We start from the raw sequence: 26,759 nt of genomic DNA, 5'->3' as shown, positions 1-26,759 counted from the left end.
ATTCTATCCCAAATATAGCCATGTCAAAGTCGGCTGTCAAAATCTCATCCGATCTCTTGGCCAATCCTCTCTGTGAACAAGACCCTAAATTTCTCGAAATGGTGATGGCTCTGGACACAGCAATGAAAAGAATGGATTCTTTTAACCAAGAGAAGGTGAGTTTTGCTCTGGATGTATTTCTGAGGAGGAGAAGGAGAGGTTCTTCCACGTTTGACATCCTTAATTGTGAAGTTTTCCTTGATTGTTCCACGGTTCTTGTCAAGATTGGAACGCTGACTTTATATATTAGGTAAAGCAAAGGTAAAGGTTCCCCTCGCACGTATGTGCTAGTCGTTCCCGACTCTAGGGGACGGTGCTCTTCTCCGTTTCAAAGCCGAAGGGCCAGCGCTGTCTGAAGACGTCTCCGTGGTCATGTGGCCGGCATGACTCAACGCCAAAGGTGCACGGAACGCTGTTACCTTCCCACCAAAGGGGGTTCCTATTTTTTCTACTTGCATTTTTAGGTGCTTTCGAAACTGATAGGTTGGCAGAAGCTGGGACAAGTAACGGGAGCTCACCCCGTTACACGGCAGCACTAGGGATTCGAACTGCCGAGCTGCCGACCTTTCAATCAACAAGCTCAACGCCCTAGCCCCTGAGCCACCGCGTCCCCTTTATATATTAGAGGATGTGCAAAAAGGGGGTACAGATGCTCATGACTAGTATTGTACAACACCAGCAGGTACACCAGCAGCGCAGAGCTGTGTACGGCATCTCTCAGTGATTTTAAAAATCACTTAAAGTTATTACAGAGTGAAATTTGAAATAATGACAAAAGAACAAAATAAGGCAATTAATTCTGAACAATTTTGAGATTTAGAATAGTAATTGCCACAGAGCAGTAAATTCTCAACCTGTGCTTCTCAGGCTGGGATTTGCAGCCAGGTGAATCTGCACAATTATTAGATGTAAATCAGAACCTCCTGAAATTTAATAAGAGTTGAGGTAATTCTTTCGGCTTATCTCTTGTGGGCAGCACAAGCTGCATCAACCCAACTTCTCGCGGTGTTCCCTGAATTTGGTCAGTGGTGGACTGCAACCGGTTTAACAACTGGTTCAGTGAGCACGCGCACACCTAATGCACTTACGCGCAGTGTTCAAAATGCAGCAATTTGAAACTCGGCTAGCTTACCTTCTAAGGCAGCCCCCGCAAGAACAGTGGAGGGGGCGGAAATCAGGTGTGGCGCGCGAATCAGCTGAGCCAGAAAGAAGGAAATATAGGGCAGGATTGGGCAGAGGCGGTTGGGTGGGACCAGCTGATCCTCGGAACTACCAATTCGCCCGAACTGGTTCGAACCAGCAGCAGCCCAGCACTGAGTTTGGTTGTTTTCCTGCACTGATGAAGTTACCTAGCTTGGTATTGAAATATCTTCAGGAAAACAACCAAGCTCAGAGAGTACCAAAAAACCGGTGGTTCAACCTCATCCGATCTCTATTATTGGAATTCAAGTTTTGCCTTGTGTGCTTTACTCATAAATGGCTTTTCAGAGTTTGCTGTTTGTTTGTTTTTTTAAACAATTTCATTAAAGGCTTTAAAAACAATGATAAAAGCTAATACTGATTAAAGTGAAAAAGAAAAAAAGATCAAAGAGAAAGCTGAAAGCGTGAGAGAGAGAAAAAAAGAGAAGAGCAAGAGACAAAATAAAACAAAACAAAGAAGTAACTTCCAATCTTCTTTGTAGTAGCTATAAGTATAAATATATCTCTTACTCTAAGGTTGCAACATGACTGTCTTTCTAGGATCTGTGCTGTCCAGTCATCAAACCAGGAGTGCTATTCAGTAGATTCTGACAGGTTATGGAGAACCGATAGCTGAAATTTTGAATAGTTCAGAGAATCGGCAAATACCACCTCTGCCTGGCCCCAGAGTGGAGTGGAAATATCCTTCCCCCAGGAGTGGGGAGGGAATGGGGATTTTGCAATATCCTTCCCCCAGGAGTAGGGAGGGAATGGAGATTTTGCAGTATCCTTCCCCTGCCACGCCTATCAAGCCACACCCACAGAACCGGTATTAAAAAAATTTGAATTCTATCACTGCATCAAACCCATAAATCATTGAGTTAATTTCGTTCTGTTTTACACAAAATCTACATAAAAGGTTTCCAGGCAGCAATACAGCTATTGTACTTTCTCTAATCAATGAAGTCAATTTGGCCAACTCAGCAAGTTCCATCATTTTCATCAACCAGCCCACCTTATAGATGTCGCTATATCTTTCCACCTTTGTGCACACAATACAAAAACAGAGTTCCATAACTTTTCCCCCCAACTGTTTGACCATCATTCTTGGCTCTTTATATTTTGGACTAATTTTAAGATTTTATGTTATATTATGAACCACATTCCCATAATAACAATCTCATATTATGAGTGCCGAAAATAATGAACACTGTCAGAATTGGAGCAAGAGTAGATCCATTAAGAACCTAGAGAGCAAACACCAACGTATTTAGAGAAATCTTTATACTTACGATAGCTAAACTGTTTGTGTTTTTTTTGTAAAAATCGCAACGACTAAAAAGAAGGAAAATTCTGTTGAAGATTTAACATGCTCAGTAGCCACAGAATACTTAATTTAGCTGAAACTGAAAACAACAAGAGTGGAAAAGAACATATTTGGAAAATATGGAGTTGGATATGAAGTTCCATCGGTTCCAATCAGTGCTTCTCAACCATGGCAACTTGGTTGAATTGAATTGAAATGAATTGAAATGGGGAATTCTGGGAATTGAAGTCCAGACATCTTCAAGTCGCCATGGTTGAGAAACACTGGTTCAAATGATCTGCCTTGCTGGTTATTGAAAACATTTCTTCTTCTTCTTCTAACAGGTGAATCAAATCCAAAAAACAGTCATAGAGCCCCTGAAAAAGTAAGTTTGTGATGTTTCCATATAAGCAACAATCTTTTGCAATCTTTTTACAAATGAACGTGATTTAACATGGGAGCAAGAAACCTGCTTTCCCTCAAGGCTTATTGGGTGAAATCTACAGCTTGTGAAATTCTTGCAGATCCCAACTTGTGTTTAGAAAAACAACAAACCCAGAATTTCTACCCCTTCATTTTAGAGAGAATGTGCAAGTAAAATAATATAAAAAATTAGGAGTGAATGTGTATATATATATATATATATATATATATATATATATATATATATATATATATATATATATATATATATATATATATATATATATATATATATATATATATATATATATATATATAAACAAATTGACAGCAAGCTGTTACAACTCTTTTGCTCATTTGCTGATAGATTAAAACCTCTTCCATTATTTATTTATTTAGTGTATGGCATACGGTATCAGGGAATTCTGCACAGGCTAGACACCCAATGTAATCCTGACAGCCTAAAATTGCTAATTCATTTTGTTTGGCACTTGCATGCCTATTCTTAGTGCACCATAGGGGGCAAACTAGCTTCATATCAGTTAACCAGTGGAGCTCGTCTGCTGGTCTCCCCTCTTCTCGTTTTGTTTGGCCAGTCCAGTGTCGGCTTCTGCTCTCTACACGCATGAATGTAGCTAGATTTCCCCCACCCCCCCCACCGAAATGGTACCCATTTATCTACTTGCAATATTGCCTACTTTCGAACTGCTTTTGAATTGCTGGGTGAGCAGGAGCTACAGAATGAGTGACAGGAGCTCACTCTGTCTCATGGAGACGGACTCAAACCGCTGGAGTGCAGATCATTTTTGATCATTCAGTTCCAGCGTCATTAAGCCTCTGAACCATGGAGCCGCCCTGGAAACAGCGAAGGACCGGCTCATGGTGCCTCTGCTAGCAAAAAATGAAGCTCAGGAGGGCCGCACACAGCCCACCTGAGCTCCATTTTCTCTGGAAGAGCACTCAGGCCAACCCAGGCACCCCTGACATGAGTGATGTCAAATTCAAACTCCCGAGTTCAAACACAGCCCCGATGCGGCACACAATGAAATTGAGTTTGACACCCCTGCCCTAAGCTATTCCAAAAAAAGGGATTGAATGTAACATATTCTATGTGAAAGATGTAGTCAGATTCATTTAATTAAAGTACATTTTTATTATTAAAGGATTGGGTAAGTTCAAACAGGTTTTGAAACTCAGTACAAATTTGTTTCCCTACAAGCTATCGAGAGATGTCTTATTATTTGTCAGGCTTAAAATGGAATCAGTCATTCAATCCTATCTAAATGAAGTTTCTTGGGTAGATGGGCCCAGCTTTGGGGTTGGGGCTGGGCGGTGGGGGGGAGTGTTGGGCAAGCTAATTCAGTGGTGAAATGTAAAATTTGTTACTACTGGTTCTGTGGGTGTGGTTTGGTGGGGGGGCGGTAAGGTGACTGGGTGGGCGTGGCCAACTTTTTGAAGAGGTTGTAGAAAAAATGCTTTTAAAAGGCTCTGACAATCCCAGCTGAGCCGCACGATCATCAGAGGCTTTTTTTTTTTACGGCCGAAGAAAAAATGCTTTTAAAAGTTAAAAAGAAAAAAAACCCTGATGATCGCGCAGCTCAGCTGGGCCTTGGGAGGGGGCAGAGATTTTTGCTACCAGTTCTCCGAACCAGCCGCCGCCATCACTACCGGATCGGGCAATCCGGTCCGAACCAGGAACATTTCACCCCTGATCTAATTGCAAGAAATTTATCAACTTCCTGTTAGGAATAGCAGCCTCTTTCCTGAAACCAAAGGAAAAAAAAAGTTAAAATATTCTTTTTAAAAGTGCATTTTAACCAGGCATATATACAGATATTTTTTTTTAATTATTGCAAGTCTGGGAGCTTCTTTTTCATGTTTCTTTTAAATCTCATTAACATTTACTTGAGCTGTAAGCCAAGCATCTAAGGCTCTTTTTTAGAGAACTTCTATTACTACAATCAAACGATTGCCGAAATCTTTTAGATTCACTTTGTTTTTATTACAAGGAAGTTGGGTGAGCGAGAAGAAAATGACTTTAATAAGACAGCAAGTGAGGCAAATTGCTCCGTAACACCTTTTGTTTCACATGACATTTTTTCCTGCTTCTAAATTAAAGTAACATAAGTCTAAGGCAGTTAGGGTTATTGCCTGTTAGGAACGGATCGGGATTCGGGAGCAAGGTGGTTCAAGGCAGCTCTGGAATTTTGTCGGATTTGTTTTTCCATCTTCTTCCTCCTCCTCCTCCTCCTCCCCCCACTTGGTTGAAACCAAGACAGGTTTAGAAGTTTGCTGGGCAGAATTGACAGAAAGCTCCGGAGTTCACAAGAGCAGTAGTGGGATTCAGCTGGTTTGAGTCGGTTCGGGCGAACCGGTTGTTACAGTGCTGGCTGGCCCCGCCCCTTCCAGCAGTCCCCACATGCCCAGTTTTGGCTCCCAGAAAGGTGCAGGGAGGCCTACTAGGCCCAAAATGGGGCGCAGCAGGTGCGGTGCGCACCCCCCCCCAGCCCATTTTGACTCCCAGGAGGCTTCAGGGACACCTACTAGGCCAAAATAGGGTGCAGGTGGACCACCGCACTGCCCCCCCTGGCCTGTTTTTGCTCCCAGGGGGTTGCAGGAAGCCGAGTGCTGCCTGTCACACCCTGTCCACGCCCAGCCTGGCCACACCCACCCAGCCGGTCATTAGGGCAGAGAACCAGTTGTTAAATTATTTGAATCCCACCACTGCACAAGAGGACTTCTGTATGAGCCAGCAGTGTTCTGGGCTGCATAAACAGAGGGATAGAATCAAGATCACCTGAAGTGTTATTACCACTTTATAATGCCTTGGTAAGGTCACACTTGGAATATTGCATCCAGTTTTGGTCGCCACGATGTAAAAAAGATGTTGAGACTCTAGAAAGAGTGCAGAGAAGAGCAACAAAGACGATTAGGGGACTGGAGGCTAAAACATATGAAGAACGGTTGCAGGAACTGGGTATGTCTAGTTTAATGAAAAGAAGGACTAGGGGAGACATGATAGCAGTGTTCCAATATCTCAGGGGCTGCCACAAAGAAGAGGGAGTCGGGCTGTTCTCCAAAGCACCTGAGGGTAGAACAAGAAGCAATGGGTGGAAACTGATCAAAGAAAGAAGCAACTTAGAACTAAGGACAAATTTCCTGACTGTTAGAACGATTAATCAGTGGAACAACTTGGCTGCAGAAGTTGTGAATGTTCCAACACTGGAAATTTTTAAGAAGATGTTGGATAACCATTTGTCTGAAATGGTGTAGGGTTTCCTGCCTGGGAGGGGGTTGGACTAGAAGACCTCCAAGGTCCCTTCCAACTCTGTTATTATGATACGATATGTATGGCTTCTTGTCTGCCCTTAATGGCTTCCAATTGTCTTCTTCTATAGTTGTCTTCCTCCAGCTGATGTCCTTCAAATATGACGGCAATTTCTAGGTAACATAATTTTGCTGGTTAGGAAATTGGGAAAACAACTTGTCTGTGGCCCCATATTTTTAATGTGCTGTCAGCTTGAATATTTGATTCATTCATGGGAAGGCATTAAAACCGAACAGGTTGAAGCAGGTTGCCGATGTTGTCACGTAGAAAAATTGAGTACCGAATGTGTATTTTTATTTGGGGTTTTGGAGCGAAGGGAAAAGCCTGTCAGCATTTACCCCAAAGCTCATTATGCTATCTGGAAAGGCAGATGCAAATGAAAAGGAATGGTTTATGAAGCACATCTGGATGAGGAAACTGTTGTGACCCAGGCCCAAGTAGGTAGTAATAGACGCAATCACTGATTACAGACTTTATTAGAACAGCTGAGAAATTAACTTATTCTTCGCGTAGTCCAAACTAAATCAAAACAAATTCTTCATAACACAATTCTTCAGTCTTATCGCCAACCTTGGTTTAATTAGGCAAACTGCCAAAGGCCTTTCTTGGCAAAAGTTCAGAAGACACCGATACAAATGCAACAAGACAAAGCTATCAACGTTGTTTTCTGGCAAAGAGCTCAAACACCGTTGCTGGTCTTTTAAGCCTTATGGGAGAGGCCAATCATCTCTTGGCTCTACTCCCGAGTTGTCCTCTTTGCTTGAGCTGCTCTTGCCTTCTGGCAGCTCTTCTCATGCGTGCATTAGGAACAGGCTCCTCCTGTTCCTCTGCCTCACTACTATCAGCCTCTGGAGGCTCTGGAGTCCGCACATCACTCCCAGATGGCCCTGGCTCCACCTCTATAAAATATTATAGCCCCCAAATTAGGATTTTTTCCCCCTTTCTCCTATTTTCTTTATTTTTCCATCCTTCCTTCCTTCCTTCCTTCCTTCCTTCCTTCCTTCCTTCCTTCCTTCCTTCCTTCCTTCCTTCCTTCCTTCCTTCCTTCCATCCATGACTTCTCTCCCTTCTTTCCATGACTTCCTTCTTTACTTCCTTGATTTTTTTTTCTCTTCCAATTCTCATGTTCAGCTCTGTCCAGTCGCCCGGATTCTATTCAAAATTAAGAATAGAATCCCCTTCCTTGATCGGGATGCCTTGTGCACAGTCACTCATGCGCTCGTTACCTCTCGCTTGGATTATTGTAATGCTCTCTACATGGGGCTCCCCTTGAGGTGCACTCGGAGGCTTCAGTTAGTCCAGAATGCAGCTGCGCGGGTGATAGAGGGAGCTACACGTAGCTCCCATGTAACACCGCTCCTGCGCAGACTGCACTGGCTACCTGTGGCCTTTCGAGTGCACTTTAAGGTTTTGGTTACGACCTTTAAAGCGCTCCATGGCTTAGGGCCTGGGTACTTACGGGACCGCCTGCTGTTACCGCATGCCTCCCACCGACCCGTATGCTCCCACAGAGAGGGACTTCTCAGGGTGCCGTCCGCCAAGCAATGTCGGCTGGCGGCCCCCAGGGGAAGGTCCTTCTCTGTGGGGGCTCCCACACTCTGGAACGAGCTTCCCCCGGGTTTACGCCAAATACCTGACCTTCGGACCTTCCGTCGCGAACTGAAGATACATCTTTTCATTCGCGCGGGGCTGGCTTAAATTTTATTGATTTTAAATTTTCTATTAATAATTTTAAATGGGGTTTTAGTCTATTATATATTTTAAATTTTTAGGCTAATTATAAAATAAGTTTTTTAATTTGCATTTTAAATTGTATATTGTATTGCCTGTTTTTACTTTGCCTGTACACCGCCCTGAGTCCTTCGGGAGAAGGGCGGTATAAAAATCAAATAAATAATAATAATAATAATAAATAAGATATTACAAGGTCATAAAAACAGACCATTCTCATGTTTCTCTCTGCTTTGTGATCTTGCATCTTCCCTCTAGGTCAGCCCGCGGCGGGTGTGTGTTTGTGTGGGGTGGCATCCAGGCAGAGTTTGCTTTGCGTTCGAGTTGGGTGCATCAATGGAGTATCTGGGAAAGAGGAGTGGGGTGGAGGCTAAAGAATATAATCATATTAGCCCCCGTTTTGGAAAAAAAACCCTGCCAGAGCTGTTTATCTGTTGCTGAGAAGCATTCTGCTTCTCCCACCTAACACCACATAGGTCAGAGATGATTGAGAATGGCCTTTTTTAAAATAAAATAAAATAAAATAAAATAATAAAGTAATAAAGTAAAGTAATGTAAAGTAAAATAAATAAAATAAATAAAAAAGTAAAGTAATAAAATAAAAAAATGAAATAAAATAATAAAATAAAATAAAGTAAAATATAATATAATAAAGTAAAGTAAAATAAAATATAATAGTAAAGTAAAATAAAATAAAACATTGCGTTCCCCAGAGGAGATTCTCCTCCCAAGGCCTCACCCAGGCTTCTCGAGTCCAAGAAAGGATTTTTTTAATTCCAACAGCTGCATTTCATTACTACTCCCCTTCAGTGGTGGTCTGTAGAATTTATTAGTTTTCTTTCTTTTTTTTTTTTTTTTTTTGTTTGCTAAAGATCAATGCAATTTGGGCCATTATCATTAGTGGCAATACAGCCTAATCAGAATCAGATTTTCTCTGCTTTGGCGCAGCCCCAGAAGCTGCGGGCGGTGCTTGGCCAGTTTGGAGGCTGAAACAGCTTTTCCTCCAAAGCTCCAGCGGCTGAGTGCGGGCCCCAAAAGAATAAGACCTCCCTGAAAATAAGACCAAGCACTTATCTCGGGGTTCAAAAAATATAAGACAGGGGCTTATTTTTGGGAAAACATGGTAGGTAGGTAGGTAGGTAGATAGGTAGATAGATATACAGATAGATAAACAGAAAGACACAGATGATGGCTGGATGGATGGACAGACGGATGGACAGACAGAGATGATGGATGGATGGATGGATGGATGGATGGATGGATGGATGGATGGATGGACAGAGATAGATAGATAGATAGATAGATAGATAGATAGATAGATAGATAGATAGATAGATAGATAGATAGGGGTGGATGGGCAGACAGACAGACATATTTTTTTTTAATATTTTTGTATTTCTAGACAGATAGATGGATGATAGACAGACAGAGATGATGGATGGATGGACAGATGGATGGATGGATGGACAGACATAGATAGATAGATAGATGATAGATAGATAGCTAGCTAGATGATAGATAGATAGATAGATAGATAGATGGATGGATGGATGGATGGATGGATAGATAGATGATAGATAGCAGATAGAGATAGATAGATAGATAGATAGATAGATAGATAGATAGATAGATAGATAGATAGCAGATAGATAGATAGATAGATAGATAGATAGATAGATAGATAGATAGATAGATAGATAGATAGATAGATGGATGGATGGATGGATGGATGGATGGATAGATAGATAGCAGATGGATAGATAGAATAGAATAGATAGCAGATATATAGATGATAGATAATAGATAGATAGATAGATTAGATAGATAGATAGATTAGATAGATAGATAGATTAGATAGATAGACAGAGAGAGAGAGAGAGGGTGGATGGATGGATGGACAGACGGACGGACGGACAGAAAGACATATTTTTAAAATATTTTTATATTTCTAGACAGACAGATGATAGACAGACAGACAGACAAACAGAAATAGAAATATATAGAGAGAGTGAAACAGTCAGTGGAAAGATCCATGCTATGAAAGAATCTTGGATTTGCCTCGTGTATTTTCTAAACCTCAGCTGCCTCCCAAGGACCTGGTGGTAGGAAGGAACTATACAGGCAGCTTGGTCTCAACTTGCGGCCATTTCTGAAACCAAGCTGTGCCACAGGTCCATACATGGTTCTCCATCGTGTTTCAATGCTGCTGCTGCTTTAGAAAACCCCAAGGCGCTGGAGAGAATTTGAGAATAATACTAGGCCCCTTCCAAGTCCAGAGGATGGTACAATATGTTGGCTGTCCTGGCATTAATGCAGAGGAGAAGAAGGGAGCCAGGCTAGCAAGCAAGCAGTTTTTCCTTTAAGATTCGCAACTGCACTGGTCTCCGTGGGCAGAATTTATATCCAGGCCTGAGGCTAGATTGACAGTTCCATTTCTGAGGGTAACCATAGGAGACAGAATGGAAATAAATTTTTTTTTTAAAAAAGCCCTTTGCAAATGGGATATTTATCATATCTTGCACCAGAGGTGAAATCCAACAGGTTCTGACAGGTTCTGGAGAACCGGTAGCAAAAATGTTGAGCAGTTTAGAGAACCGGTCGCGGAACTTTTGAGTAGTTCGGAGAACCAGCAAATGCCACCTCTGGCTGGTCCCACAGTGGGGAGGGAATGGGGATTTTGAATGATCCTTCCCCTGCCACGCCCACCAAGCCATGCCCACAGAACCGGTAGTAAAAAAAAATTGTATTTCACCACTTGCTTGCACCCTTCTGGGTGAGCTGCTTCAAATCCAAATGATGAAGTCCTCCAGACCAGGGGTCTCCAACCTTGGTCCCTTTAAGACTTGTGGACTTCAACTCCCAGAGTTCCTCAGCCAGCTTCGCTAACCCTAACCCTAACTATTTAGGACAGGGGTCTCCAACCTTGGCAACTTTAAGACTTTAAGAATTCTGGGAGTTGAAGTCCACAAGTCTTCAAGTTGCCAAGGTTGGAGACCCCTGGGTTAGCACATGGTGATACCCACATTATGAACCTGAGCATAGATCGACATTGGTTCCTACCCCTGTCTAGGGCCTTTTATACCATCCTTTGGTGAAAGTAGAACTCCAAATTTTCTGAATCGGCATATTTGCAAAAGCTACATTGACTCTCACGACTGTGTCAACTTCAAAGCAGGTTTTTCACAATAGCTGAAAATCAGGGGTAGGTCTGTTTGTGCATGTGCATGTGCATGTGTATTTGTTTGCTTGGTTGTCTCAAAGGCGCTTCCCACCCACCCACCCCCCAAAAATAAACCGTTTTGCTTCTCATCCAAGATGCTTCTTCGGTTCTAACTACACCATTCAGTTCACTTCTCTGAACGTCAGTTAGAATTGAAGAAGTGTCTTGGATGAGAAGCAAAATGTTTTCAAAGGGGAAAAAAAAACTACCTTGAGAGAACTGTGACCTGAATGATTGAATATCTCTACAAAAATGTTTTCTTGGTTGCTTTAAACATTTTCCCAGTCCAGAGGTCCAGTTTCATCAAGCTCTGCCTTTTCCAAGCCAGACAGCACTTGACTGAAGGGATAGGATAGGATAGGATAGGATAGGATAGGATAGGATAGGATAGGATAGGATAGGATTGGATTGGATTGGATTGGATTGGAATTAATTGGAATTGGAATTGGAATTGGAATTAGAAATATGAGATGATGAGATGAGACAAGATGAGATGAGATGAGATGAGAAGGAAGGGACCTTGGAGGTCTTCTAGTCCAACCCCCTGCTTAGGCAGGAAACCCTACACCACTTCAGACAAACGGTTATCCAACATCTTCTTAAAAACTTCCAGTGTTGGAGCATTCACAACTTCTGCAGGCAAGTTGTTCCACTGATTCATTGTTCTCACCGTCAGGAAGTTTACTCTAGCCTTACTCTAGCCAGTCTTGAAATCCATACTAAAGAATTGTACTTAATGCACACAGAGGTGAACCGTGGATTTTTTATTTTTTATTTCCCCTTTCCTTCTCCAAAACCTCCTAAATCTTCCATCAGGTCATCCGCACCGTCTTGGCCTGTGAATCTTTGACAGTGAAAACAGATGACCCAACAGCTTGATCTCTCCCGGGACAGGGTGGGGTGGGGGAGATGGGGGGGTGGGAATTAAAGAGACCGGAAGCTGCAAAAGCCGCTTTCCAAGCCTTCTAGATCTTTAATGAGGATTTCGTACAGAAAGTTAGCCACATGGCATTGCCTTCCCCATCCGCCCATCCCCCCCCTCTCTCTCTCTTTCCTCCCCCCCCCCACCTCCTCCCTGCTTTCTGGGGGCTCTTAGGTCTTAATCCCCGGCTCCTATTGGTTTGAGCTGCCCTCTTTTATTTTCTAGGGCTTTTTGCTGTAGTCTGAAAGGGTGGTTTTAATTTCCCCTTCCTGGTGGGTGGACAGGCCTGCGAGGGACGTGTGGGCACGGATTGTGGAATGGCATTCCTGAACGGAGACCGAATGCCTTGGCGTAGCTCTGTACCAGCCTGTCTTTCTCCCAACCCTCACTTCCTCCTGTGTATATTTTCCCCTGCTGCCTTTGCTGGCTCTTTCTTTCTTTCTTTCTTTCTTTCTTTCTTTCTTTCTTTCTTTCTTTCTTTCTTTTTCTGCTTCTCTTCTCCTTCTTTTTCTCCTCCTCCTCCTCCTTCCCCTCCTCCTTCTCCTTATCCTTCTCTTCTTCTTCCCCCTCCTCTCCTCCCCTTTTCTTCTCCTCCCCTCCTCTTTTTCTCCCCTCCTCCTTTTCTCTTCTTCTTCTTCTTCTTCTCCTCCTTCCCCCTCCCCTCCCCTCCCGTTTTCTTCTCCCTCCTTCTCCTCCTCCTCCTCTTCTTCTTCTTCTCCTCCTCCCCTCCCCTCCCATTTTCTTCTCCCCTCCTTTCTCCTCCTCCTCCTCCTCCTCCTCCTTCTTCTTCTTCTCCTCTTCTCCTTCTCCTCCTCCTCCTCCTCCGCCTCCTCCTTATCTTCTTCTCCTCCTCCTCCTTCTCCGCCCCCTCCTCATCTTCTTCTTCTCCTCCTCCTCTTCTTCTCTCCTTCTTCTTCTCCTCCCCTCTCCTCCCCTTTTCTTCCCCTCCTAATCCTTTTCTCCTCCTCCTCCTCCTCCTCTTCTTCTTCCCTTCTCCTTCTCTTTCTCCTCCTTTTTCTCCTGCTTCCTCTTCCCCCACCACCTTCCCAGTCCTCTCTCCCCCCCCCACCACAATTCAAATATTAATGTCCTTTAACCGACATCCATCCTTTGATTTCTTTTTGTGTTCCTCACCACATGTAAAGCTGCTCCAAATTACTCTGCACCCTGTTATATGGTTTATTGCTCATTTTATTAGTAGCCTGAGGATGAGGGAGGGAAACACGTCCATTTTTGGAAACCACATAAGATAATTCCCACCCCCTTTTTTTTTTTTTTGCCAGTTGAAACAATAAAACAACACTGTGTTTGTTTGGGTTGTTAAAAGCCAACGTCTCATTCCATTAATTGTGCTTTCCAATTACATATAGTCCTCGACTTAATGACCATGGTCAAGACTGGAACTTCTGGCGCCTAACAAGGCAGTTGTTAAGCAACTCAGGTGTGATTTTACAACTTTTTTTTGCCACTGACGTTAAGTGAATCACACGGTTGTTAACTAAATATGACTTGCCATTGACTTTGCCTGTCAGAAGCTGTCTAGGAAGGGTGCAAAGGATAATTATGTGACGCCAGAATGTCGCAACCCTCTTAAATGATGTTTGCTAAGCGTCCAAATTTTGACCACAAAAACCCAGGATTATGTGTTGGTTGTAATGGTTGTATAACATAATATAATATAACAACAGAGTTGGAAGGGACCTTGGAGGCCTTCTAGTCCAACCCCCTGCCCAGGCGGGAAACCCTACACCATCTAAGTCAGATGGTTATCCAACATTGTTGGACAACATTATCCAAGTATGTATGAGGACCGATAATGTTTTCCAGCAGTGTCATAACGTTCACTAAACAAATGACTGTAAATCGAGGATTATGCATACTTTTTCAAACCATGATGAATAGAATAGAATAGAATAGAATTTTTTATTGGCCAAGTGTGATTGGACACATAAGGAATTTGTCTTTGTGCATAGGCTCACAGTGTACATAAAAGAAAGATACATTCATCAAGAATCATAAGGTACAACACAATGACAGACATAGAATAGAATAGAATAGAATAGAATAGAATAGAATAGAATAGAATAGAATAGAATAGAATAGAATAGAATAGAATAGAATAGAATTTTTTATTGGCCAAGTGTGATTGGACACACAAGGAATTTGTCTTGGTGCATAGGCTCTCAGTGTACATAAAAGAAAGATACATTCATCAAGAATCATAAGGTACAACACAATGACAGTCATAGAATAGAATAGAATAGAATAGAATAGAATAGAATAGAATAGAATAGAATAGAATAGAAAAGAAAAGAAAAGAAAAGAAAAGAATAGAAAAGAATTTTTTATTGGCCAAGTGTGATTGGACACACAAGGAATTTGTCTTGGTGCAGATGCTCTCAGTGTACATAAAAGAAAAGATACATTCATCAAGAATCATTAAGGTACAACACAATGATAGTCATAGGGAACAAATAAGCAATCAGGAAACAATATCAATATAAATCATAAGGATACAAGCAACAAGATACAGTCATACAGTCATAAGTGGAAGGAGATGGTGATGGGAACGATGAGAAGATTAATAGTAGCACAGACTTAGTAAATAGTTTAACAGTGTTGAGGGAATTATTTGTTTAGCAGAGTGATGGCGTTCAGAAAGAAACTGTTCTTGTGTCTAGTTGTTCTGGTGTGCAGTGCTCTGTAGCGTCATTTTGAGGGTAGGCGTTGAAACAGCTTATGTCCAGGATGCGAGGGGTCTGTAGATGGGAGTTGTGGAGATAGGTGGCTGTAGTTTCCTGCAGTAAAACACATTCAGGTCATCTGCCAGTTGTTGATTTCCTTCAGCCTGGGAAGGAGGGTTGCTGTAGCTGGTGATATTTTTCAGAATTTCCCAAATGTTTGCTGGTTCATTTGTTGAGAACCGATTCTTTAGTTAAAAAAAAAAGAATTTCTTTAAAAAAAAAGGAACCGTTAAAATCAGCAGAATGAAGACAACAGTTCTACAAATAAAAGATATCTATTATACGCGCGCACACACACATCTATATCTCAACTCAAGGCCAGATTCCATGCAGCTTTGACTCCAGCCGAATGCCTCTGTGAACTCAGTGGAGCGGGCTTCGGATTGTACATGATCATCTTGGGATCTGGCATGATTTCTCTCACTTTTCACCACCGCGTGAAGACACAAAGCGGCATTTTGCGTACACCATGTACAGCTCGGTGGCATCACCGTCTCAGAGCCGCTGCGGAAAGCTTGCCGAGAGAGCGGAAGGAATCCTTCAACAAAGTGCATTTGAGGGTGGGGGGAGAGGTAGCATTGTCAAGGAAGGCTCCCAAGTAAAGAGGAGAGGCCACTTGGAGCCCACTAAGATAATGAAGGTACTTAAAACGTTTTGACTCAGCCCCTTGTGTTTTGAAAGTGTCAAGAAGTAGTTGGTCGATTGTGCTTTCGCTGTTCTCATCCCCATATTTAAAGACGAGGGAATGTCTTTATTAACAGGCCTGGCTTTGAAGGCATCCTTATAGAAAAGAAGTTCCCAGCCTTTTGACATTATCCCTTCATAGAGGATGCTTGGGGTAGAGTCCCTATTCTCCCTGCATTACAGATGTGGATAAATGCTCGAGTAACATCCACTAGGTAAAGGTAAAGGTTCCCCTCGCACATACGTGCTAGTCGTTCCCCACTCCAGGGGGCGGTGCTCATCAAAGCCGAAGACCCAGCGCTGTCCGAAGACGTCTCCATGGTCATGTGGCCGGCATGACTCAATGCCAAAGGCGCACGGAACACTGTTTCCTTCCCACCAAAGGTGGCCCCTATTTTTCGACTTGCATTTTTTTTTTACGTGCTTTCGAACTGCTAGATTGGCAGAAGCTGGGACAAGTCACGGGAGCTCACCCCGTTAGGCGGCACTAGGGATTCGAACCGCTGAACTGCCGACCTTTTGATTGACTAGCTCAGCGTCTTAGCCACTGAGCCACCGCTGTGAAGCCAGGTACCACCTATTCTATATCTGTTCAGTGGGTTTTTCTTGCCTATGTGTAAAAACCTTACATTTCTCATCACCGAATTGTATTTTGTTGGACAGGGCCCAGTGTTCAAATTTGTCAAGATCCTTCTGGATCTTGAACCTATCTTCTAAAGCAGGGGTCTGCAAACTTGGCTCTTTTAAGACTTGTGGACTTCAACTCCCACCATATGCCAATCTTAGTAACAATTATAATAATAAAACAGTAAGCAGCACATTCAAATTTGAACTCTGGGAGTTGAAGTCCACAAGTCTTAAAAGAGCCAAGTTTGCAGACCCCTGTTCTAAAGTGTTATTCCTCCCAGCTTCAGAGGTGGTTCGCCCGAACCAGTAGCAAAAATCGCAGGTGCCCCCCCCCACCCCCAGCTCTATGCTGTCCTTTTTAGGCACATCTTGAAGCCACACGCATACATGCCAGCCACATGTGCCAGCAAAGCGTGTGCGTAGAACGCCGCACACATGCGCTCACATTTGCAAACCGGTAGGAAAGATAAGCAAATACCACCTCTGCCCCGCTTGGTGTTGACTGCGCGTTTGATGAGTTCCCCCTTCTATCCCCTCATTTAAACCAGTTATAAAGATGTTGAAGGAGTTGAAAGAGTAAAGCTTAAACGTAACAGATGGAAACGTTTTGAGTATGTCTTTAAATTCTTGCCTTCTGGCTGCTTTGAAGTATATTGTACTGATGGATGTTCTAAGCAAATTGGTGCTCACTGATGCTCTATTTATTGTTTGCTATTTGTCACAGACAGAATTATCTGTATATTTGACTGTACTTTTACCCAAAATATACCATATGCCAATCTTAGTAACAATTATAATAATAATAGAATAGAATAGAATAGAATAGAATTTTATTGACCAAGTGTGATTGGACACACAAGGAATTTGTCTTGGTGCATATGCTCTCAGGGGACATAAAAGAAAAGATACGTTCATCAAGGTACAACATTTACAACACAATTGATGATCAATATGTCAATATAAATCATAAGGATTGCCAGCAACAAGTTATAGTCATACAGTCATAAGTGGAAAGAGATTGGTGATGGGAACTATGAGAAGATTAATAGTAGTGCAGATTCAGTAAATAGTTTGACAGTGTTGAGGGAATTATTTGTTTAGCAGAGTGATGGCCTTCGGGAAAAAACTGTTCTTGCGTCTAGTTGTTCTGGTGTGCAGTGCTCTATAGCGTCGTTTTGAGGGCAGGAGTTGAAACAGTTTATGTCCAGGATGCGAGGGATCTGCAAATATTTTCACGGCTCTCTTCTTGATTCGTGCAGTATACAGGTCCTCAATGGAAGGCAAGTTGGTAGCAATTATTTTTTCTACCAACTTGCCTAATAAAGCAGTAAGCAGCGCATTCAAATTTAAAGCAACTGAATAATTCTACTTGATCAAAGTAAAATCATTAAAATAATGGGGGAAAGGTTAATTTGGCTCCGAAATGAATATCATGTCAGCATGACTCTCACAAGAAATATAGAATAGGTGTGCCACTATAGCGAAGGCCTCTATTTAATGCCAGCTTTAATGCACTTCCATAAATAGAATGTAGAAAAGAACCGTCTCTTCTGATTATTTTAATCGTGTGAACTGTGCAGTACTGAGTAGACTTTAATCCGGGATATTTTGTGATTTCATTTTTGTTGACTTCTTTTCTTGGTCTTTGCAAATAGGGAAAGATGCCTCTGCTTCAAATAACTTCAGATACAGTGGATAATTTTTCACTCTTTTGCTTTCCAAAACAAGTGCAGTTTTGGAAATTTGCATTTGGTAAGGATGGAGGCTTTTTCTGATCTCTGGCTCCCAAAGCTTGTACAGATCCAGCAGCTTGAATTTGGTTCAGTAATAAACAGGCCAGTCAACAACTCTTGATTGTCCTTGCTAGTCGTCTGCCCCTAAAATCTGTCCGTACCGCAAGACTTCAACTAACCCACTTAGCTGGATCTCAGCTAAAACGTACAGTTGGCAAATGGAAGGCAGGTAATTTGAATTGATGATGTCAGCTTTAAAGTGAATGGAAACGAAAGGCAGAAAGAGGGAATAAAAATAGAAATAATGATAATTGTTATTATTCATTAGCTAATGATCGTGCAGTGATGATGAATGAATGAATGAAAAGTTAGCTGCCACAGTTATTATATGATGGGGATTTTTTTTATTCAGTACTTAACTGTGCCACAAAATATCAGGTATTGTAATTGTAAGCTAAGTATACTTCTAAGATTTTTCTTAATTGTGTATAGTGACCAGACGTCCCGCTTTTGGCGGGACAGTCCTGCTTTTTAATAATTTGTCCCGCATCCCGCGGCAATTCCAAAAAGTCCCGATTTTTTTTGTTTCACTCCCATTCTGAAAATGGGAGGCGGCAATGCTAGAGGAGGAGGCGGAGAAGGGGGAGTGGCGGAGAAGGGGGCGCGAGAGGGAGGAGAGACGCCGCTTGACTTCACCCGAGAGGAAGAGAAGAGTGGAGAGGACAGCCGAGGAGAGCTGAGCCTGCCTGGAAGAGCGGAGAAGCAGCAGCCGCTCCTCCTCCTTCAGGCAGGTGGCAAGACTCAGCGCACATGCGCAGCGCCCCCCCCCCCCGCCCCCCTCAATGGTGTCCCACTTTGCCATCGCTGAAATCTGGTCACTTTATAATTGTGCCTTCTGGCCAGAAGTCTCTGAGAGCTTACAGAAATATATCAGAAAGTAGGGGCTGAATAAACCATAGATCACAGGGATAAAATCCAGCAGGTTCTGACAGGTTCTGGAGAACCAGTAGCAGAAATTTTGAGTAGTTCGGAGAATCGGCAAATACCACCTCTGGCTGGCCCCAGAGTGGGATGGAAATGGGAATTTTGCAGTATCCTTCCCTTGGAGTGGGGTGGGAATGGAGATTTTGCAATATCTTTCCCCCAGGAGTGGGATGGGAATGGAGATTTTGTAGTATCCTTCCCCTGCCTCAACGACCAAGCCATGCCACACCCACCAAGCCACACCCAAAGAACCGGTAGTAAAAAAAATTGGATTTCACCACTGATAGATCAGGTATACTCAGTTGTCACAATTCCATTTCTTTTTGAAGGCTCAATCAATCAATCAAACTATAAAAGATAGTTCACATCTTCACTCCTTGGGTTTGCCTACTAATCAAGATGTTTGTTCTAGTTTAACTCTTTTGAAATTTTGGGAAGGTTAAGAAAGTGCTTGCCTGCATTTAGATTTTTTTGAAGGTGTAAAAGTTTTCAAATAGGAGAGGAATATCCCTAGCAAAACACATAAAATAGGTGGATAATACCACTGAGAAGGGCCGTGGTGGCTCAGGCTGTAAGATAGCCTGTTATTAAAACACAGCTGCCTGCAATTACTGCAGGTTCTAGTCCCACCAGGCCCAAGGTTAACTCAGCCTTCCATCCTTTATAAGGTAGGTAAAATGAGGACCCAGATTGTTGCGGGGGGCAATAAGTTGACTTTGTAAATATACAAATAGAATGAGACTATTGCCTTACACACTGTAAGCCGCCCTGAGTCTTCGGAGAAGGGCGGGATATAAATGTAAAAAAAAAAAAAAAAGTAATTCATAATTTCCATCCCAGTAGTAGTTGTTTCCTCAGCGCCTAATAAAAGCCATTAAGAAACAGAGACCAAATAATAATAATTAAAAAAAAATACAACAAATCCAGATTTGTCAGGAGCAAAGAATCGGGATCATACATTAAGTTGCAATTCAAAGATTTATTGCTCAAGCCTATTTAAAAGAATTTTTTTTTTAATTTGCATTTATATCCCGCCCTTCTCCGAAGGCTCAGGGCAGCTTACACTATGTTAGCAATAGTCTTCATCCATTTGTATGTTATATACAAAGTCAACTTATTGCCCCCAACAATCTGGGTCCTCATTTTACCTACCTTATAAAGGATGGAAGGCTGAGTCAACCTTGGGCCTGGTGGGACTTTAACCTGTAGTTATTGCAAGCAGCTGTGGGTTTCAGCAGGTTCTGACCAGTTCTGGAAAACCGATAGCAGAAATTTTGAATAGTTTGGAGAACCGGTAGTAAAAATTCTGACTGGCCCCACCCCCATCTATTCTCTGCCTCCCAAGTCCCAGCTGATTGGGAAGAAGTGGGGATTTTGCAGTATCCTTCCCCTGGAATGGGGTGGGAATGGAGATTTTGCAGTATCCTTCCCCTGCAACGTCCGCCAAGCCATGCCCACAGAACCAGTAGTAAAAAAAATTGAAAAGTCACTACTAGTAAAGTTCAACACTAATTGCTAGTGCTGTTATAGTCACAGATCATATATATAAAATACCGGTATATGGGCAATATGAGCCGTGGTGGCGCAGTGGTTAGAGTGCAGTACTGCAGGCTACTTCTGCTGACTCCCAGCTGCCTGCAGTTCAAATCTCACCAGGCTTAAGGTTGACTCAGCCTTTCATCCTTCCGAGGTGGGTCAAATGAGGACTGAGATCGTTGGGGGCAAGAGGCTGACTCTGTAAACCGCTTAGAGAGGGCTGTAAAGCACTGTGAAGCGGTATATAAGTCCTAGTGCTATTGCTATTGTCCGTCCGTCCGTCCTTCCTTCCTTCCTTCCTTCCTTCCTTCCTTCCTTCCTTCTGCCTATTGCCAGCAGTTCAATCCTAGCTCAAGGTTGACTCAGCCTTCCAGCCTTCCGAGGTTAGTAAAATGAAGATCCAGATTGTTGGGGGAAAGAGGCTGACTCTGTAAACCGCTTAGAGAGGGCTGTAAAGCTCTGTGAAGCGGTATATAAGTCTTAAAGTGCTATTGCTATTCAGATTAGAAGAAGCATTCCCGAAGTGATCCAAGGAGTCAGATAGTCCAAAGGTGTTAAATACTAACAGCTAGTAGAGTTTGGAAAGCCACTCGCTATTTCAGCAGTCATGTCTGATCCATTATTCAAAGGTTTTAAGAGAAGTGGTTCTGCAAAATAACTTGCTACTTCAAGCTCTATCCTGTTGCTATTTTTAAAGCAATCTGTTGTATTTTGTCCCTCCATTAGTGACTGGAAAAACATCACTTTGATAAATCAAGGCTAGTCGCAGACTATGAAGAAGAGACACAAATACGCTAATTAGTTTTTAGGGACAGATATAACTCTGAAGTAGAAGGCTTTTATGTACATTTTTATAATTTCTGATTTCTGACAAATTGATTTATTACGCGTTTTGTGAAATGGGTTTTAGTTAGCAGAAAGTCTGTGTCTTGTTGCATGTGTTAATTTTTAAGGTGCATGAGGATATTTCTGGTAGATTTTGCTAGCCGAGGACCTGCGCAGTTTCTCCTTGGATAATTATTTCAAGAGCAGTATTAACATCTTTCTTTTTTTTTTAATGGAATAATATAATGAGGGGGGAAAAAGATTTCTCTCTTTAGAAGGTTACAATTTAAATTTCATTTACCGCAGCAAATCAAATGGGAACGGTTACTGAACTTTGAATTTTTATTATATGAAATTGTTGATTATACCGTAAGATGCCTTGAACGTCTGTTGTAGTGAAACGTTGGGTTAAAAAAAAAATAATACTTGAGCTTCGTTTTGCTGAAAGGTTGAAAGCTAAGCCAATAAATTCACAAAGAGGAAAAAAAAAAGATGGATGTAGATAGCCACAAAATTAATTGATCTCCCGTTTTCCAAGTCCACATTTATAACTGAGCTCTGTATAGCATTGCAGATATAAACAAAAAAGGAAATTTTCTTACACGTAGTTCTTAAACTTACAGCCATTTCTATATCATACATTCAAAGTTACAATAGCATTGGAAAAAGTGACTTAACAGAATAAGAGTTGGAAGGGACCTTGTAGATCATCTAGTCCAACCCCCCTGCCCAAGCAGGAGACCCTACACCATTTCTGACCGATGGCAGTCCAGTCTCTTCTCGAAAGCCTTCAGTGATGAAGCTCCCGCAACTTCCGAAGGCAACTTCTGTTCCGTGGGTTGATTGCTCTCACTCTCATTGTCTCGCTGGCTTGTGACTGTTCCTCACACTTGCATCCATCGTAGCATTCCCCCCCATGGTCATGTGATCAAAATTTTGATGCTTGGCAATCAGCATGTATATATATATATATGAATGTTGAAGCATCTCCGAGTCATGTGATTGTTATTTGCAACCTTCCCAGACTAGCAAAGTCAATGGGGGAAGTCACATTTGCTTAATGACCACATGATTCACTTAACAACTGTAGTCTAGGGCTTCCTGCCTGAGCAGGGGATCGGACTAGAAGTCCTTCCGAACCTGTTATTCTTTTTTATTCGATTCTCTATTCTTTTCTGTTCTGTATTCTGTTTTATTTTATTTTATTCTCTATTTTTTTATTATTATTTTATTTTATTTTATTTTATTTTGTTCTGTTCCATTACATTATATTTCCTATTCCATATTCTATTCCATTCCATTCCATTCCATTCCATTCCATACTATATTTATTATTCTATTCTATTCTATTCTATTCTATTCTATTCTATTCTATTCTATTCTACTCTACTCTACTCTACTCTACTCTACTCTACTCTACTCTACTCTACTCTACTCTACTCTATTCTACTCTACTCTATTCTATTCTAATTATACTGTTCTAAAATTTGATTCTATTTTTTATTCTAACTCTACTCTATTCTACTCTACTCTACTCTACTCTTCATTTGTTTAACCATGGCAAAAAAATATATAATAAAATCAGGGACAATTCATTTAACAACAGCCTTGCTTAGCAATGGAAATTCTGGTCCCATTTATGGTCGTAAGTAAAGGACTATCTGTAATAAGAGCAGTTTGAGAATGGAACTTCTTACAGGGGAGGGAAAGATTTGTCTTCGGTCAGGCCAGCTTCAGGGTTGACAATGATCATTGAAAATTAATCTGCTTTCTGGCGTTAAATTATGTGCGCTCCCGCGCCCGAGCCAGTAGCAAAGTGGATTTCACCGCTGCCTGAAAGCCAGATGTTGCAGAGCAACCATCCCTGTCCGGAGGAGGGGTCATGCAGGAAGAATAGAATAGAATAGAATAGAATAGAATAGAATAGAATGCAATGCAATGCAATGCAATGCAATGCAATGCAATGCAATGCAATGCAATGCAATGCAATGCAATAATAAATAGAATAGAAAGAATCAGGAATAGAACAGAATAGAATAATGCAAATGGAATGGAGTGGAGTGGAATAGAATAGAATAGAATAGAATAGAATAGAATAGAATAGAATAGAATAGAATAGAATAGAATGCAATGCAATGCAATGCAATGCAATGCAATGCAATGCAATGCAATAATAAATAGAATAGAAAGAATCAGGAATAGAACAGAATAGAATAATGCAAATGGAATGGAGTGGAGTGGAATAGAATAGAATAGAATAGAATAGAATAGAATAGAATAGAATAGAATAGAATAGAATGCAATGCAATGCAATGCAATGCAATGCAATGCAATGCAATGCAATAATAAATAGAATAGAATCAGGAATAGAACAGAATAGAATAATGCAAATGGAATGGAGTGGAGTGGAATGGAATGGAATGGAATGGAATAGAATAGAATAGAATAGAATTCTATTCTACTCTACTCTACTCTACTCTACTCTACTCTACTCTACTCTACTCTACTCTATTCTATTCTATTCTATTCTATTCTATTCTATTCTATTCTAACAGATTCCTGTGAAATAGGCACATAACAATAAAGTACCTAGTTGAACTTTACACATGTGGGTCTGATTATTCACTAACCTGCCACCCTTGCATGAAATAACGTACGTAGAATGTGCAAAGCATTCATTAAGCATCTTAATTTTTGTACGAGTCTGATCCCATGTCCTCACATACAGAGCAAAACAGTCAGTAAATCTTGGGCAGGAAATTGTCTCGCCCAGAGCTTGCTTGCCTAAGCAAAATTATGCAACCGGCTTATGGAATGTACTCCCTCTATAAGCAAATATAGGCCAAAGCATCCTTCATGATGAGCCCCGCAAGAGAGTATGTGGCCATAACTTAGCGAGTGAAACATTGGACTGGGTAATAGGAAGTATTTAACAGATTTAAGAGATCAAAATCCAGAGACTTGGCAACGGATTCGTATTTAACAGATTGAACGGATTAACAGAGTTGGAAGGAACCTTGTAGGTCATCTAGTCCAACCCCTCGCCCAAGCAGGAGACCCTACACCATTTCTGACAGATGGCAGTCCAGTCTCTTCTTGAAAGCCTTCAGTGATGAAGCTCCCACATCTTCCGAAGGCAACTTCTATTCCCTGGGTTGGTTGTTCTCACTGTTAGAAAATTCCTCCTTATTTCTAGGTTGAATCTCTCCTTGATCAGTTTCCATCCATTATTCTTTGCCTGGCCTTCAGGTGCCTTGGGAAATAGCTTGACACCCCCCTCCTCTCTGTGGCAGCCCCTCAGAAAGTAACTGATTCAGTTTTTACCTGTATCAGTCACATGAATTAGTAGCTTTAAGAAGGTTGAATTTTGTTCCCTACAGCAGTGGGGTAACACACCACCATTTCACTTCCCAGGCTATTGTGACACTCCTGGAAAATGCATGAAGCACTTTAACCCTTCACCCCACCCAAAAATGCATAATGAACGCATTAGAATAGAATAGAATAGAATAGAATAGAATAGAATAGAATAGAATAGAATAGAATAGAATAGAATAGAATAGAATTTTATATTGGCCAAGTGTGATTGGACACACAAGGAATTTGTCTTGGTGCATATTCTCTCAGTGTACATAAAAGAAAAGATACATTCATCAAGAATCATGAGGTACAACACTTAATGATAGTCATAGAATAGAATAGAATAGAATAGAATAGAATAGAATAGAATAGAATAGAATAGAATGGAATGGAATGGAATGGAATGGAATGGAATGGAATGGAATGGAATTCTTTATTGGCCAAGTGTGATTGGACACACAAGGAATTTGTCTTGGTGCATATTCTCTCAGTGTACCTAAAAGAAAAGATACATTCATCAAGAATCATGAGGTACAACACTTAATGATAGTCATAGAATAGAATAGAATAGAATAGAATAGAATAGAATAGAATAGAATAGAATAGAATAGAATAGAATAGAATTCTTTATTGGCCAAGTGTGATTGGACACACAAGGAATTTGTCTTGGTGCATATTCTCTCAGTGTACATAAAAGAAAAGATACATTCATCAAGAATCATGAGGTACAACACTTAATGATAGTCATAGAATAGAATAGAATAGAATAGAATAGAATAGAATAGAATAGAATAGAATAGAATAGAATTCTTTATTGGCCAAGTGTGATTGGACACACAAGGAATTTGTCTTGGTGCATCTGCTCTCAGTGTACATAAAAGAAAAGATACGTTCATCAAGAATCATGAGGTACAACACTTAATGATAGTCATAGAATAGAATAGAATAGAATAGAATAGAATAGAATAGAATAGAATAGAATAGAATAGAATTCTTTATTGGCCAAGTGTGATTGGACACACAAGGAATTTGTCTTTGTGCATAGGCTCTCAGCGTACATAAAAGAAAAGATACGTTCATCAAGAATCATGAGGTACAACACTTAATGATAGTCATAGAATAGAATAGAATAGAATAGAATAGAATAGAATTTTTTATTGGCCGAGTGTGATTGGACACACAAGGAATTTGTCTTGGTGTATATGCTCTTAGTGTACATAAAAGAAAAGATACGTTCATCAAGGTATCTGTAATTGTTTCGGGAGAGAAACGACAGGGCCTGGGCAGGCTGTCATTTAACTCACATCAGCCCCATGTGAAATTTTTAACTTTCAAGCTTTTCTGCTCTTACATATATGTAAGGTGACCAACTTTTTTACAGTGAAAAGGGGGACACCAATAAATTGAAGAAAAAAAATATTGTAAATAAAAGAAACATTTTATTCATTGCAACAATAATACAGAATACACTAGAATATGAGAAATGCATAATAAAAAACATTTGTAACAATAACATTTTATATTGTAATTATGCTTAAATGCCTATTAATTATTATTTAAATGAGTACTTTTCCATTGAATAAACAAACTTGTAAATAAAATTATACATATTTGGAAATTATTAAACAGATAAGGAATTAATAAAATGTGAATTATTCTGCTCACCTGTGTAGGACTGAATATTCACTGAGAAAGAAGTGAGTCTAATGCCTCCGTGTGTGCCATGTTGTGTTTCGGTAAGAAGTAAACAAAGCCACTTGCGCGCGGAGCACTATCTCAAAACAATTCTCCTGTGCGGAGCGCCTGCGTCTCATAATCGCGTCTCGCCGCACTGTACCGAACCTTGACGAATCGTCATGTCAAATACAAATACATCACGTGCAATGGATCGGATCGACATCGATCGAATATGGAGATTTACAGATTAGTCTTCAAATATCAAAAAGAAGGACCTGTAAGAGGACACTTTTCGAGAGTGGACAGAACTTGCAAAAGAAGGATTGTCCTCCCTAAAGGAGGACAATTGGTCACCTTAATATATAGTCTCAAATTTTCTCCGGTTTAGACTGGATTTAGACTTAAATGTATATCTGGTTCACAAAAACTTTTGCTGTACAA

General features: G+C 41.1%; 1 protein-coding gene across 2 annotated transcripts in view; it reads left to right on the top strand.

Moving 5' to 3' along the window:
* The window catches only part of BIN3 (bridging integrator 3), a 156,009-nt gene that overhangs the window by 91,068 nt on the left and 38,182 nt on the right, over positions 1-26,759 (top strand). For both annotated transcript variants that reach the window (XM_058194773.1, XM_058194774.1), the window contains exons 5-6: positions 19-155; positions 2,869-2,909. In XM_058194773.1, the coding sequence (XP_058050756.1) occupies positions 19-155; positions 2,869-2,909 (178 nt within the window). The remainder of the gene's footprint in view (positions 1-18; positions 156-2,868; positions 2,910-26,759) is intronic.

The sequence above is a fragment of the Ahaetulla prasina genome, chromosome 9 (assembly GCF_028640845.1).
Source record: "Ahaetulla prasina isolate Xishuangbanna chromosome 9, ASM2864084v1, whole genome shotgun sequence".
NCBI lineage: Eukaryota > Metazoa > Chordata > Lepidosauria > Squamata > Colubridae > Ahaetulla > Ahaetulla prasina.
This window is presented reverse-complemented; position numbering and strand designations above follow the sequence as displayed.